The sequence below is a fragment of the Sebastes fasciatus genome, chromosome 5, assembly GCF_043250625.1.
Source record: "Sebastes fasciatus isolate fSebFas1 chromosome 5, fSebFas1.pri, whole genome shotgun sequence".
Lineage (NCBI taxonomy): Eukaryota > Metazoa > Chordata > Actinopteri > Perciformes > Sebastidae > Sebastes > Sebastes fasciatus.
This window is the reverse complement of record NC_133799.1, coordinates 31,505,658-31,523,017: the sequence shown is the minus strand read 5'-3', so window position 1 is coordinate 31,523,017 and position 17,360 is coordinate 31,505,658. Positions and strand designations below refer to the sequence as shown.

General features: G+C 38.9%; 1 protein-coding gene across 3 annotated transcripts in view; it reads right to left on the bottom strand.

The window, feature by feature from the left end:
- tgfbr3 (transforming growth factor, beta receptor III) overlaps positions 1 to 8,890 on the bottom strand; it is an 82,925-nt gene extending 74,035 nt beyond the window's left edge. For 2 of the 3 annotated variants that reach the window (XM_074636479.1, XM_074636480.1), the window contains exons 1-2: positions 8,665 to 8,888; positions 2,126 to 2,255 (exon numbers count right to left, since the gene is read on the bottom strand). In XM_074636479.1, coding sequence (XP_074492580.1) covers positions 2,126 to 2,186 — 61 coding nt within the window. In that variant the 5' untranslated portion in view covers positions 2,187 to 2,255; positions 8,665 to 8,888. Of the gene's footprint in view, positions 1 to 2,125; positions 2,256 to 8,664 lie in introns of all 3 variants that reach the window. The other variant, XM_074636481.1, reaches the window with a different exon arrangement.
- Positions 8,891 to 17,360: the final 8,470 nt, after the last annotated feature.

The window sequence follows — 17,360 nt, the reverse complement described above, 5'->3', positions numbered from 1 at the left end:
GAGTGAGTTCAAGTCCGAAAGGCGTACATTGTGAAAGCAGCCTCTGTAAACAGGACATCTTGATTTGAAAAAGAGGAATGTACACCAGATTCTCAGTGTGGTTCGTGACAGATCGTTGCCAACTTGACAGATTTTGGGTCAGTTAATTGAATATTTTGGTCAGGCGATGAAAACCGCTGCTGAGTTTTGAAGCCAATGTGGAAAACAGTAACGATTCCTCTAATTAATAGTGGCCAGCTCCACAACAACTCGAAAACTCCACCCACTTCTGGACAGATATGACCCCAACTTCTCAATAGAAACAGAACATTTATTTCTGCAAATAAGAAATTAAATGTGCATTTTTAAATAACCGTCATTAAGTATTGGGAAAAAATGTTGAATGATCATTTTCAAGTGGCTGGCAGGAAGTGGATACTGTTGAAATCTAATTGGCCAATCTTGGTGTTCATCGTTGGCAGTTTGCCTGATGCAATGAATTTCCCTGATTTCTTGCATTTTTATTATCATGCCAAACACGTTATTATGTTAAAGCAATAATCTGTTACATATTTATATTGTTTTTTGCCACTCTAGCAGCAGGGCTCTATGGCAATGTTTGTTGGTTAGTCAGCCAACTATCATTATTATTATTATTACAGATATTATTGGTCACCAGAGGATGCGTCCTAATGACTTTGGTGATCCCCTGACATTTCATCCAGCTCCGCCAACAGGCTGACATTTTTGGTTTGGCTTGAAAGGCTTGCTTTAAAATGTTGTACAAACATTCACGGTCCCCAGATGATGCATCCTAATTCAATCTAGCGTCACAAACATTTTCGGTTCAGAGTGGAAAGTATCCACGACTATTAGATTGCCATAAAATTCAGGTCCCCTAAAGGATGAATTGTAATGACTTCGGTGATTTCATCTGGTGCTATCATCAGGTCAAAATTTCAATTTGACCAAAAATGTTTGTTTAGGCTTCAGATTCAGCCGTACTTTTGCAGACCTACTAGTGTGGCTGCAGACTCCTAAAGCTGTGATTATACTCCCAGACGGACGCATACATGGACAGCTAAGGACACATTAGTAGTTCTGTTAATACTGTCCGCTTGGAGGACGCTTTCCACACATGCACACTAGATCGCTACACTACCATTTGTAGCGTAAGTAGTAGAAGTAAGTAAGTATAACTTCAGCTTTAGTCGTGACTCCCTGTGTGGCAGAGGACATTTCCAGGTGTAATAGTCCTATACCAGGTGTTAGAAGCAGCAACTTTAAAAGCTATAATAAAGTGAGTTGAATCACTATTTAATTGTATTAAATGATGTATTTTTATGAGCATTATTATTGGATTAGATTATTTCATGAATGATTTCTCTCTTAGCGCAGTGACATCAAAATCAGTCATTGCCTCCTGCATCTCAGCAATGAACAGAAACAAGGAGAGCAATCTAAAGAGGACAGGTGTGACTGTGACAAGTTAAATAATTGATAAGGTATCACAAGTCTAAGTACTCTATTGCTCATATTCACAAGTACTTATTGGAAAAGTCCTTAAGTAGCATGCACACCTCTCAAAGTGAGAGGCACAGTATTTCTCATCAGTTGGTTCATATGGGGTGAGTTGTGGCAGTTAGTGACATCATCCAGCGCCTGACATTAATTGATATGACACACTGATAACGTAGATACATTTCCTGTGTTCACCTTTGCAGCAGTCTACTCGGTTATTTTCTATCTCTCTCTCTTGACAGTTTAAAGGCTGTAAATTACAAGGTATTTGGCAGTATCTGAGCCTCATCCCATTCAATCTGACAGATACATGTAGGCCAGCTGAGTGTTTGTATTCTGAGATTGAACTTGTCAGCACTTTCTTAAATGTAAATCCCCTTTACTCACGACTCTGACAAGCACTGTCTAGAAAGGCATGCTGGGAGAAACAGTGGAAAATCCCAGGGTTGTCTGACAACGCAGCACTGCAAGGCTTGGTGCTTAGTCAATATCTTTTATTCCTGATACCAGAGTTGCATGGGTTTGGCTTTGGCTCCCACCAATGAGAATTAAATTATCTAAAAGCACACAACAGTCTTGTATCTGATAGCTCTATTAGTTTAGCTAAGCAATGAGAGAAACTTACCTGCAGATGCCATGCAGCATATTGTAAGAAGTAGCAAAGGAATTGGGGATCTTCTAGCCATCCTGCAGCTTCCAGTATGAAGGGTTCCCTCTCTATGTCAGGTGTACAGGAAGTCAGCTTCAGGCCCCAGCTGCAAAGTGAACAAAAGTAGAAAAAGTCAACCACAGATTGCATTGAGCGTGGACAAACAGCAGGGAACTGGGCTCTGCTTAATACACCCTGTGGGAGTGATGAGATGAGACAAGAGGAGCAGCAGTTTGGAGACCGGGGGATTAATCCGGGAGGGTTAATTGGGGGTCATGCATGCTTCAAAAGGCCGTGCTGCACACACCTTCCCGTGCCCATTGCCAGTCAGAGTGTGTGAGGAGTGAGGGATGGCTGACTGGCTCGCTGGATGTGAAACACTTCGGAACCTGCCACAGGTTATTAACGTACTTTAATTGAGAGCACCAGGAAACAGTGAATGCTCCACTGGGGTCTTGAGTAAGCAGCTTAATACCGCCGCGCTAATCAGCATGACCTCGCCTAAAGCTTTAACTTTAGTAATTCAACCTCAAACACTGACGCGGCGATAAGTTCATGTGCACTACACTAAGGATGTCCAACGTTTTTTGGACTCAAAGGAGTTCCTCTTTAATAAAAAAAAACTAAAGAAGTCAAATAAATGTGACATGTCACTTTATGAACTAAAGTCAAACTGAAATGAAAATGTAGTTTTGCTAAGAAATGAGTATACACATGTATCCTCTGTGTTTGTTTTGCCTTTTGCACTTATTTGATCAGAGTTGTAATCACCAAAAGAAAGAAATTGAAGTGTAATTTTTCTAGTTACAGCACCCCTGAATTTTTTGTTCCAACCGACAAATTACATTAGGCTTACTACAGTTATTTCATTAGTCCAATATTATATATTATTCTGTATCGTGATTCAAATCACTGGGTAACGTGGGAGTGCTGAGATTGCAGGACTACTTGTTCCTGGAGTTCTGACAGTCTGATCATTTGACATCACCACATCCGGAACCATGAATGAACCATGAGTGAGACAGTTAATGCTAGCTAGACCCCCTCCTTTATAGAGCCAACACAACACGGAGCATTGTGAGAGCTACCAGTGATTCAGCAGGTGTTGAAATGAACATAAACATGATCGCAAAAGTAACGTCAAGTGGGAATCAGTTAGCAAGCTAGGCTAACTAGCTTCCACTTTCCAAATGGACACTAGTTAGCCTGGCTTGTTAACTTCTACTTTCCAAATGGACACCAAAGAGTATAGAAGCAAAGAGACAAAACTCTGTTGTTGTTGTTGTTGTTTTTTGACAACAGCTGCTGCCGCCATTTTGGACTGAATACACATATTATATTTATAATATTTAATTGTTCAACACAGGCCATTTCGGTAGAATACAACAATAGAATAGATATTATTTTGTTTTACTTTTGTGCAGAACTTTTTAAGGCGGATGTTTTGCTGGCGTTCTGTAGTCACTTTCAGTCCAAAATGGCGGAAGTGTAGTTTTGCTGCTGCGCGCTGATGATGCAATGGAACAAACAACTGACTTTCACTTCTTGGCAATATACGTTCTTTGTGGACACTAGTTAGCCTAACTTGCTAACTTCCACTTTCCAAATGGACACCAAAGAGTATAGAAGCAAAGAGACAAAACTCCATTGTTTTTTTGACAACAGCTGCTGCCGCCATTTTGGACTGAAAACGCTTATTATATTCATAATATTTTATTGTTCAACACAGGCCATTTTGTTAGAATGAGACAATATATTAGAAACAATTTTGTTTTACTTTTATGCAGCACTTTTTAAGGCGGATGTTTTACTGGCGTCCAGTAGTCGCTTTCAGTCCAAAATGGCAGAAGTGTAGTTTTGCTGCTGGGCGCTGATGTTGCAATGGAACGAACAACTGACTTTCACTTCTTGGTAAGTGAAAGTCTTTGTGCATACTAGTTAGCCGAGCTTGCTCGCTTCTATTTTCAGAATGCAATACAAACTGTGTAGCTCGATGCGATGGATCCTCCCAAATGTTGAATGTTCTAAAAGGACAGACGGCTTACCAACGCTAAGTGGACTTGTTCAAAAGGGGGTAAAAATGTCTATTGACATTCTGTCAGGCTGTATAAGGCTATGACATGCTCCAGTCAGTAGCGCACCACGGAAGCTGTCAGTGCGTCTCCTAGTAACACCGCCCCTCAGATGTCAGTCAGCTGCTGCCGTGGGAAAAACCCACCCAGAGGTTGACGCCTAGATGCTGGTTCCACAAATATGTCTAAAGTGGTTTTATCCTCTTTTGACAAATGGGAAAATGTGCACAAAAGCTGCAGTATCATTATCATTTGTATTTCCTTACAGAAAAAGTTTGGTCTATGCAAATTTTTTAGTTCAACTTGAATAGTAACTTCATTCTAGTGAAAGTATAAAATGTAGTAACCAGGTTTCATGTTGATGTTTGCCATTTATACACCATTCTATAAAGAGGTCATTTGGATTGGATGAGTTGGATTTGCAAATTAGCTATTCTTGATTTGTAATTTGACCATTAGAAATGAATCATGAATCTTTAAAAAGAAGACAGTAGGTCACTTGTTTAAAGCTGCTAAACAACCTAAATAAAAATAAATACAATATATTAATTTCATTTTCTTAGCTTGACTTAAAAAAGCTTTACAGCAAAGAGGAAAGGCATCAGATAGAACGATATCATTGCCATTGCATCAAAGTAGGGCTGGGCAATTTGACAATATATATCGTCAAAATGATATAAAAATGTCTATCGTATATATTTTTCTGAATTGTTTCTATCGCAAAATAGGCTAGGCCTATATACATATTTTTTTCTCTATAATTTCACTTAAAACTGTCTTCAGAAAGCAGAATGGGAACATATACATTCTGACACATAAGTTTGTATGAACAAAATTTCAGGCCTATTATATCCAAAATAATGTAAGAGCTTCTCCATTCCAATCATCTAGGCACATATTTTTTTTACATGTTGAATAAAAGCTCAAAGGAGGATAATTGAAGGATTAAATTGGTACGAATTTATTCTGGAGAATCATTTTAAACAGTGTTTTGTGCTCTGACTGATTCTACATTGTTACAGTAAATAACATCTGACCACATTAGAAAGGTGCGACAACAAATCTGTAACTGTAACTCGAGTCGAATGTCAAACCCGTGTGGTAAAGATGCTGTGACGGGAATTGCACCCGTTCACAGTTTAAAGGCAGCGTATGTGACTTACACGCTACCGCGTGGAAGAAACGTGTGGACACCCTATCTGACTCTGTGGTGAACCATAAGAGGGTGTATGGGAAGTGATGCACAAAGCACTAAGGTGCATCGCTCTGCAGCGCAAGCAGCTTTGCACAGGACAAAAGGGCCTTTCACTGTGCGGCAGCTGCAGGGGCAGGGAAGTCATTTTGGAAGATCATGACAAATATTACACTTTCAGCTAGTCAAGGAGAGCCAGTGGCTTCTGTTTGATTTATGGCTCCCCTTGACCTTCATCTCCTCTCTGACTAAACGAAGGTAAACTGTGCTGCAATACCTTCTGAGAGGCAAAGACCAAATCAAAGGAAAGCGGCATTCAGGACTGAAAGAGAGCAGTATTTCACTCTGTAGGTTAAGACTGGGGTTGGAGATTAAAAGATCTGATGTGAAAGGTGTTTTTATGCTGAGAGATCACATAGGATTTTGAAAAGATTTCATCACAATTTTAACTACCTGTTAAAGTTAAATTTATGGCAACAAAGCTTACCTTTTTCTAACTTGTTTTGGGTTGAGTGTACAGGTTTTAACTCCATACCACGGTGCTGGTTTTGTTGCAGCAACAACGCAAATCACCTCATGTGACTTCTCTTCAACCCTGACCGTCTAAGCCGAGCAACTATTTCACCCCGGGAAGATCTGGAAAGTACATCAGAACATGCAGACGACCCCAGACTGGACGTGCTGCACATTGCCGAAAAACCAAGCCGCATACCTGCGGTGACTTCAATGTTAAAGGGTTGGCTTATATCTGTGTCATCACGTATGCATACGCTGCGGTTAAGTGTTGTTAGGTCCACAGGGCATATATGTTCCCGTAATCACAAAGCCATAAGTGAAGAGAGCAGCAGCACAAAAGGCTGAGGCGCTGTGAGTGTGTGTTACATGCTGGTACATGAGTAAGATTTTAAGACTTACTAATCTGACACCATTTGCGTCATAAGTCATCTTGGCGTTCATGTGGTCCTATGACCTGGTGAATGAACCTTACATGAGCTCTTCTATTAGAAGCTCAGGACAAACAAACCACCAAAACTCCCACTCCTTCCTTCACAAAAGCACCTCTCTAACTGACAACTCTTTATCACAGCCTTATTTCTAACACAGCTAGAGACCCTGTGCCCACACACTTCAGTACACTAAAACACCATGCCGTATGACATCGTGGACTTAAGTTTACACCCCCTGACACACCGGTGCATGATGTGCACATTTGCCAACTGAATCACCATGCAGACAGATCCTTTACACTTGCAGTAGTCATAATACTTCATGCATGTGACTTTAAAGTATTAGTATTGATATCCAATGTCTTAAATTAGAGCTGAAATGATTAGTCAATTGAGAGAAAATGAACATGCAATTATTTTCAGAATCATTTAAAGGAGCAGTGTGTGTAATTTAGTGCCATCTAGTGGTGAGGTTGCAGATTGCAACCCCTCTGCTTCCCCAAGCGTGTCGGAGAACTACGTGGTCTTCAGGTAATGTAAAAAATGCAAAAGAGACTCTCTAGAGTCAGTGTTTGGTTTGTCCGTTCTGGGCTACTGTAGAAATTTGGCGGAGCAACATGGTGGACCTGCTCCCTAAGTAGATATCTAGGGGCTCATTCTAAGCTAACGAAAACACGATTCCAATGAAAACATAGTTATGAATATTATTTTCAATTTCTGCCAATAGATCTCCCTAAATTCTACACTCTGGTCCTTTAAAGGTACAGTGTGTAGGATGTGGTGGCATCTAGAGATCTGGTTGCAGATTGCAACCAACTGAGCACCCCCCTGCTCACTCCCCCCTTTCTCCAAGACTGTGGTAACGTGAGCCGCTGAGTGCAAAACCGTGGTAACGCCGCTCACCTCGCTCAGATGCCATCCTTACCATAATAACATTACTTTAGGAGCAACAGAAGTCAGACAGCATGCTGGCGGTACTGCGGTTTTGCACTCTGCGGCTCACGTTGCTGCAGTTTCACAAGCGTGTCGGAGAACTACGGTGGCCTTCAGGTAATGTAAAAACGTGAAAGGCTCTCTCTAGAGCCAGTGTTTGGTTTGTCTGTTCTGGGCTACTGTAGAAACATGGCGGAGCAATGTGGATCACGGACTCCGTGAAGAGGACCCGCTCCCTACGTAGATGTGAAGGGCTCATTCTAAGCTAACGAGAACATGATTCTTATAGATTCAGGTGATTATGCACTAATGAAAACATAGTTGTGAATATTATATTCCATTTTTGCTAATAGAGCTACCTAAAATCTAAACACTGGTCCCTTTAATTGGTGCAGATTTTTTTTTTCTTTTGCAAAAATTAACATTTGTTACTCAAATGAGAGGATCTGCTGCTAAGCAATTTCACAACATCACCTTGGGCTTTTTTCATTTTTTTTTGACATTTCAAACTGAACAATTCATCCAATCAATCAATCGATAAATACTAATTTATATGTATATAATAATTGTTACTTGCAGCTCTGTATTAAATACAATGTATTGGTTAAGAATGTGGCTTCCAAAAGTTTCTTCCTAAATACCCCTGGACTGGCCACTCAGATTTGATAAAATATCCAATACACATGCATCAATAACCTACAGTGTCAATTCCTTTAGTGCAACACACATCAGCTAGTTAACATTGTTAAGAAGTGCTGCTGTTTCTCCAGAGTCAAAAACAACTACCAACATTATCCTCTGTCACACAACTCAATTCGTGGTTGTAAATACACAGCAAAAGTCACGTCAACAGCTTAACTGCAGCCGGTAGTTTCCACTGTCATGTGCAAATAAACCAATTCCTGTTGACTTGTCCTGCTTTAATCCAAAAACATTACAAGCTGTCAGTCGTCAGCAGGAGCGCCCTGACCGAGAGAGAGCATGCTGTTCTCTATGTGTGGAGGGAACACCTCTGGAAACCACTGGATACACGTACTGTACACACTCTGTTTACCTGGGCTTCATGTTCCTATTCTCTAATAAAACGACACCAAAAACAGTAGAAAAGTGGATATAAACATGATCAACTATTAGTATAACAGCCTTTAGCTTCAAGAAGGTAAATGCAAGAAGCTGCTTGTCAACGCGTTCATGAGACAGATGTTCAGCTGGATTTATGGGCGGAGAAGTAAACACAGCTAGCTGGAAAACATTATTCTTATTTTACAGTATTCACAGACACCGTGTACACAATGACAGTCTTCTGATAAACCACACTGTTCCAGAAACAAGCGAGCTAACTAGTGACAGCGTTTAGCTTGGAGAACTTACCATGCAGAGTCTCCAGATAAATGCACAAGTCAACTTGGTTGAAGTTTAAAGTTGCTCCGGTCCGGTTGATGCGGATACTAAAGTGGTTCTTCTCTCGGCTGGACGTTCACAACATGCCGGTATTTTTGGGGTGATCGGCTGTGAAGAAGCTGACGTGATAGCTTATATTAGCAAAGTGTGCATAAACAGCCCCTCTCGCTGCTAGTTTTAACCAGTTTACTACTATCTGCCCTACAGTATGAGCCTCTTACTGGGGGCTTCATGTGGAGGCGGAGCGTAGAGGAGGAGGCTGAGCTGCTGCTGCTGCTGCAGGGCTCCTCAAAGCGGGGTGCACGGGCTCCTCAGGGGTCCCTGTAGGATTGTCAGCAGGTCCTCCACTCACTTCTTCTTATTATTATACATTTTTAGTCCAGGGGTTCTCAACCTTTTGTAACTTGGTTTACATGGTTTTCCTATTCAAGGTAATATAAGGTGATGTAAAAATGTTCATTTTTTGCACAAATTCAATTTATAGTCGATTGTGAATTGGATCACGATTCGTTTGTCATTTTAAAAAAGTGGGTCCTCATGTCATGACCTCTCCAAAAGGAATATTGTGACCCCCCCCTGATCTCCCCAGGGTCTTCCTATTCTTACTAAATGTGCAACAAAACTCAAACATTCTAACCACTATCACGCAGATTAAGAAGTTTTGCCATTTCCATTGAATTATCAGAGGCATATTTTTAAAGTGTTCAGTATTTCAATAGAGATAAATCATATCATGACCTTTCCAAAAGTGATATTGTGACCCCCCCCCCCCCCTGATCTCCCCAGGGTCTCAAGGAAAATTTTATTAAACATTTGATTTTGTTTGTTTATGAAATAATTTGTTAGTTTTCTTTACCTTATTCGGCTTTTTTAGGGGTAATGGGAGACCTAATTCCAACATACAATGGTCAAAGGCATGAATAGAGTCACCAAACCATCGCTGGGGCTAAAACAGAAATACAATCATACTACGAGACAGTTTGGAGCTTCTGATCTACCTGATGGGAACACCTTTGGAATGTGAGAGGAAGCGTATGTGAGCATGTGATGTTGATATAAACTGCATATATGGGCCTATACTGTTCATTCTACTTCTACAAGGTTCCATGGAAAGCACCACCAACAAGACACCAGAGAAAAAAACAAATGGTGCTTAATTTACAATTGTTTATTATGTTAGATATATAAAGTCTTCCATTTGTGCATGAAAAGATTTCTTAAAAAGAAAGGAAGAGGAAAAAAATACAGGTGTGAACAGATTCACGTAAATGTACTTCAACGTTCAAGTAAAATAGTGATAATGATATATTAAACAAACAGAAAACAAACAAAAAAATGCATGCGTATAAATATGCACATACGGAGTGAATGCACCAGACTTAAACAACAGTGAAAATACAGAATAATACATATTTCTAATGACATATTTAGTTTTCATTTGTGGCAAAGAGCCCGTTTGAAAGCCTGCACACTGGGACAGCATTGAGGCCCACTTCTGATTAATAAACAATTTCCAAGGACCACCTTCCCAAATAAATGACATACTGGGCTATAAATATGTTTTATGCCACTGTCAGGTGTAATGACCCACATACATATTCAGCTTACCCTCTCCCATCACTGCCTGCCATTATGAATCCAACGTATTCAGGGTAATATTTCCTCACCACGCGCTGTGGAGCTTTTACTGGAGCAGGGTTGTTTCATACATCACTTTTTAGTTTAAAAAACACTCCATTTTGTGTCACAACATCCAGGAACATTATGTCTGTAAAGGGGAGACTCGTGGTTACCCATAGAACCCATTTTCATTCACATATCTGGAGGTCAGAGGTCAAGGGACCCCTTTGAAAATGGTCATGCCCATTTTTCTTTGCCAAAATGTAGCGTAACTTTGGAGCATTGTTTTCGTGCTCTTCCCGACAAGCTAGTATGACATGGTTACCAATGGATTCCTTAGATTTTTTATTTTCATATGATACCAGTATCTAAACTCTAGCTTTAAAACTGAGCCCGCTACAACCTCTGAAAGACAGAATAGCGGCCGTCAGATTTTGAAGAGTTAATTTAACCATTTGGAAGTACCTCCGTGGCCCACTATATGGCACTCTGAGGCCCACCAGTGGGTCCTGGCCCAGTGGTTGAGAATAGTTGTTTTAGTCCACTGTTAAGAACGCATGACTGTGTCCTGTCTTAGCATTCATTTACAGTGCAGACAGATGTGCAACTCTATACAAAACTTCCAACATGTTATTGTGTAGGGGTGCTGCAGGTCACTCTTATCACAAGAGGGGCCCATGGAGTGATCTCTATCTATATGGGGGTCCTTGATGCCAGATTATGGGAATGTCTGGCTCTTGTTACTAATCATTGCACACTTATTGTGTCAGCTGAGCACTGGAGCATCTATCGCTGCAGAGAGAGGGCTTAAATATCTCACTCTTTGTTGGAAAAATTATAATAGGGAATGTAGGGCGATAAGTCTGCATGGAAAATATAGAATTCTGGTATTCATTTTCATTACACCATTTTATTACAAATATATGGGGCTTTTACGTGACTGGAGTATTTATCAATCAATCAATCTGTGTTTCAATTTACTGTGAGAAACACCAGAGGCAGGGTGAAGACTCTAACTTGGTATACCAACATATTACAATAAGCCAAACGGACTAGAAATACATGAATAGATAAATACATAAAGTTTAATTAAAGGCCAGCCTTAAAAGGTGAATTACAATAAATAATTAGTCAGATAAATAAATAAATAAATAAACAAATAAATAAAGCTCAGTTAAAAGCCAAACTAGAAAGATGTAAAATACAATAGATAATTAGACTGATGAATAAATAAAGCTCAATTAAAAGCCAGACTAAATTTATGCTACTTTACACATCTTCTCCTCTACTGTACTGCATTTATTTGACAGCAGTATTTACAGATTAGTTCATGAAATACAAAGCAAAATGTTTCCAAACAGTATGACTTGAGTACAGGACAAAAGTGCCCCAAGATATATTTTCCATTTGTTTACTGTACATTTTTAATGATGTTTACACCTCTTCAAAAACAGTGCAACATTTACTGAACTACATTTTTATATTACATTTTCAGAATTGAAAATGAAAATTGACATCATAAAAACCCTGTTATTGGATTGGTGGGGTACCATAGACAAAAACAAATCACTATGAAAGAATGCTGTCGTTAAAAAAAGTTAAACTAAAGTATATTAAAGTTGTTAAAATTAGTGCCATATACCAGATTCAACATTAAAATGCTGCATACACAATAATGCATCACTAATAATATAATAATCATGACAATATAACACTGTGAGAATAATTACTCTTTAACTTTTGATAATTGAGTACATTTCGCTGATACTTTTACATAAGATTTGGAAAGCAGAACTTAAACTCATAGTGTGGTGTTTTTACAATGTGGTGGTATTTATTTATCATCAGACACTTTTTCCACAAGTGTCCTGTGTGTGAACAGTAAGAGTGCAGTGCTTTGCTTAAGGGTACAATTGTTGGTGTAAAGAACACCGACCGCTGCAGGGAGCCAACCTGAAAATGTTAGGCTGAAGATGTAGCGAACTTTAACTCCCAACTATCTCTTGGCAGCTAGACTTTATCCATCCAGCCAGTATTCATATCCATTGAGAATATCCATTTTGTTAGCCTATCCCCAGTATTTTAAGGCAACTGTATCAATATCACAAATAAAAAGAGCAGCCTACCACATACTGTACTTTGTATTGTGGTAGTGATACTGTTAGGGGCTATGGGGGAAATCTATTTAGCAACATTTATATTTGAAAAGAAGTTATATCAGTTGTTTTAGCTGTTAATTACAATTACAATGATGAACATGGTCGACAGTGGCATAAATACAGTGTAGATTCCATCAAATATTAATGAAAATATGGCATATTTTCCTAACACTAATCACTCATCTTACTAAATGTGCAATAAAACTCAAACATTCTAACCACTGTAGGGCAGATTAATAAGTTTTGCCATTTCCATTTAATTATCAGAGGCATATTTTTTAAAGTGTTCAGTATTTCAATAGAGATAAATCATATCATGATCTCTCCAAAAGTGATATTGTGACCCCCCTGATCTCCTCAGGGTCTCAAGGAACATTTTATTAAACATTTGTTTTTGTTTGTTTATGGAATAATTTGTTAGTTTTCTTTACCTTATTCTGTTTTTTTTACGGGGTAATGGGAGACCTTATTCCAACATACAATGGTCAAAGGCAGGGATAGAGTCACCAAACCATCACAGGGGCTAAAACAGAAAGACAATCATACTACGAGACAGTTTGGAGCTTCTAATCTACATGATGTGAACACCTTTGAAATGTGAATATGCACATACGGAGTGAATGCACCAGATGTAAACAGCCGTGAAAATACAGAATAATGCAATATTTCTAATGACATATTTAGTTTTAATTTGTGGCAAAGAGCCCGTTTGAAAGCCTGCACACTGGGACAGCATTCATCATGCATTAGGAATTTCTGGCTCAAATGGCCAGTAAATAAAGCACAACCAACCAATCTGAAAGTCATGTTTCCATATGGAGATTGTTATGGATTTAGTTATTTCACTGTTTAGGTTATGTTTGGCTTCGGAGAAGGGGAAAGCACTTGCCTGGGTTACATTACATTCATTTGGCAGATGCTTAGTTTTGCTCCAAGCAACTTACAATGAATTAATTTAAACCTCCATAATACGTGCACTCCACCTCCTATGTGATATATAAATATTATACATTTCCTTTTGTACATTACTGCTTTTGATTTTAGTCAAAGAGGAGTTTTTCATTGTGATCAGATTAGCAAAAGGACAGACATTATTAGGTATGTAATCAAAACAAACATCAGTTGCATATTTGGCTTCTCCTATATTTAAATTTTGGGTGGCTTCTAATATTCTATTATTATCTATATTATATACAGCTCTCTCAAGACATTTTTGTCACTACCCCACAACCCCAATCACAAGCACTAAACTGTATGCAGAATGATTTCCGAGTGTGAAATCTCTCGCACCCTCCTGAACAAACACTGCGTTGCTTTGCTGTGATGTCAGACTTCCACTGAAGAGAAGATGCAGTGTGACTGGGTACAACATAAATGTCAGCTTAGTGATTTACTGCTAATGAGATGGCACCTGTGACAAGAAGGAAGGAAACTTTTGTTGTGGAAAACACACACACACACACACATTCTAAAAGAGAGAGCTGACAAGGAAACGCTCAAAGGGATCAAATTATTTTCCATCTCATACATATGCATGTCTCCGTTAAAGTGTTCCACTTTGTTTATTTACACTGTGTTAGGGTTGCGAGTACAGCTGAGAGGAAGGGGAATAGAAAGCGTGTAACAGTGCATCAAAGATACGTGCAATCTGAAGCATCTTCACTTTCCATTAATGTAACCGCACTTCTTGAGTTTGTATTGACCCAGTTGATTGCATGAGCTGTCAAGACCAACAATGCTCCGTCAGAGGTGTCACGCTGCAGTCAATGCACACGCCACCAAGAAGAACTGCATAGAATAACAAATGATCTCAGTATTACAGCCAATATACTGCATTTTACACAATATAGGCTTATATATAAGACTTCTCGTAATGAATGCATGATGGAAAGTAGTAAGAAAATCAAACTTAGAAACTGTAATGTGACAATATTTAAAGGTAGATACAGGCTGAAAGTCCATTGGACTGAACTCTTAGACTAAAAAAATAAAAGAAGGATAAAAAAAGAAAGTGTGGGCATAAAGAAAACACCACATTCGACCATTGACTCATATTGGCAGGGTCATTTTATTTGTATAGCGCCTTTCAAATGCAGAGCAAGTGTTTTACATGAAGCAAAGAAATGCATTAAAACCACATTTTAATAAAATAATATGTTTTAAAGGGAACATTTAATTAAAAACTCACTTTTCCAGTGCTTGTGCACATACATTTGGGTATTTGGAGTGCCTACCAAAACACAAACTGTGAAATAAGACATCCCAGTCAGTTTTTTGTGGCCTGCCTGGATAAGAAAACATGTGATGCAACAGATTTGGCTCCCCTTCCTATGTTACATGCAGGCTCATTAGAATATACCGCCCACGGCTTTAGAACTATCTTTGCAAAAGTTATAGACTGTATATAAGAAGTGGACATAGTCACCCATTGGTTTGTGGTGGACTGCCGTATGGCATTTTGGCCGTCGCCATCTTGGTTTTTGGCCGTTGCCATCTTTATTTTTTGGAACCAGAAGTGACACTAGAGGGAGGAGCTATGTACAACTGAACGCTGAATAAGACATTTATTCGCGTCCAAAAAGGTTATAATTAACTTTCATGAACTGAAAACGTACTGTGAAAGGGTTAAAGTTCGAAGAAGAAAACACGGACAACTCCCAGACTTGACAACGACGTGGTAGCGACCTGTCAATCACAAGGTAGCCACGCCCTAAAGCATCCCCTGCTTTATGGTCTATTTGACTCTAAATTGGATCATAATTTACTAAATGAACATCATGCTGTATTGAAGAAGACTTAAAACTAGCGATTGAGACCATAAACTCATGTTTACAATGTTTACTGAGGTCATAAATCAAGTGAGAAGTAGGCTCATTTTCTCATAGACTTCTATACAATCAGACTTCTTTTTGCAACCAGAGGAGTCGCCCCCTGCTGGCTGTTAGAAAGACTGCAAGTTTAAGGCACTTCTGCATTGACTTCACTTTTCAGACCATGGAGTTGCCCACTGGCAAAGGTGCACCATGAGCCAATCAGAGCAGACTGGGCTTTTCGGGAAGGAGTCTTAAAGAGACAGGCGCTAAAACGGAGCGTTTCATACTAAAAATGAATACAGATATATTCAGACAGACAGTATGAGAAAAATAATGTGTTTTTGAACATTACAGCATGTAAATATATCCTAGTAGAAACCCAAAGTGAACATGAAAATGACCATGATATGTCTCCTTTAATACAAATTTAGAGCACAGTTTCATATAAAGTCGTTCAAAGTGCTTTACAGAGTGATAGAACAGTAGAACGTAAGTTATAACATTGATACAGGCAGAATAAGATAACAATAGGCAAAAAAAAAAGTAGAATAACTTGTCATCAGTGTGAGAATCCCCTTCTCTTTGTCTCTGTTCCAGCATCGTCTTTGGGAGACTCTAAATATTTGACTTGGGCAGGGATTGTTTTTGGACTGCTGCTGACTGGAGCTGCAGGGAGTTATCAGACAGCCAGAGCGGAGAGGGATCTGCTGCCTCATACTTTCTCAATCACATAAAAAGAGAAATATCCAGTGTTAAAACTTTACTCCAGCTGGCTCTCGGTACTACACTATGACTTTGAATGTTTCTCACTTTGATTTAAAATACCCATCAGTAGCAGGAAAGATAAGATGATTTTCATTGTTGCACATTTTGTAATACTGCAGTTTTTATGTCCTAAATCAAAAGAGAGACACCTGAATTATATTCAACTGCAGACTTTGCTTTTAAATCATTTAAAAACCAAACATGCTACTAGACCTCTCCAAACATCTTTAGTTATTTAAACAGACTCCCCATCTTTTACTAACAACATATGGGGCACATTAAGAATAACCTTAGATAGAAAGCCAGCTAATAACAAGCATGCTGCCCCTGTCTATTTCAGCTTTATAGTCAATTTTGAAAACAAGTTTTGATCAATCTGTCAGCATTCCTCCCACCTGCTCACTATGTGTGTATACTTAACAAAGTGTGTGGAATGTACTCACATGTTACAAGCGGTTACGGATAATGAATGAATGATACAATATTCATGCCGGACAACAACACCATGTAATGTAATCATTTGGTAAATATGTGGGTTCTGTTGCCCTCTTATGGATGATGTAGACCAAGGTAATCCTCAGATTATATTATTTATAGGTCATCTTTACTGAAGGATAACTAAAAATGTACATATTAGCAGTAGAAGTAGTAGAATTAGTAGTAGCAGCAGTGTTGGAAGAAGTGTGGTCCCTTACTTAAAGTGGCAATCTCGAAGATTTTCATTTAAATAAATGTCTGTTAAGTCACTATCTACAGGTAACACAAAGTCGACTGAGCCTGTGACCCACTGATGCAAGTATTGCAATATTTCAACTAGGGCTGTCAATCGATTAAAATATTGTATCGCATTTAATCGCATGATTTTCTATAGTTAATCGTGATTAATCGCAAAAATAATCACACATTTTTTATTCAAAATGAACCGTAAAGGGGATTTTGTCAAGTATTTAATACTCTTATCAACATGGGAGTGGGCAAATATGCTGCTTAATGCAATGTATGTATATATTTATTACTGGAAATCAATCAACAACACAAAACAATGACAAATATTGTCCAGAAACCCTCACAGGTACTGCATTTAGCATAAAATATATTGCTTGCCCAAAACTGTATGTGATTATCATAAAGTGGGCATGTCTGTAAAGGGGAGACTTGTGGGTACCCATAGAACCCATTTTCATTCACATATCTTGAGGTCAGAGGTCAAGGGATCCCTTTGGATATGGCCTAAGCAGTTTTTCCTCGCCAAAATTCAGTGTAAGTTAGGAGCATTTGCCTCCTTCGCGACAATCTAGTATGACATGAA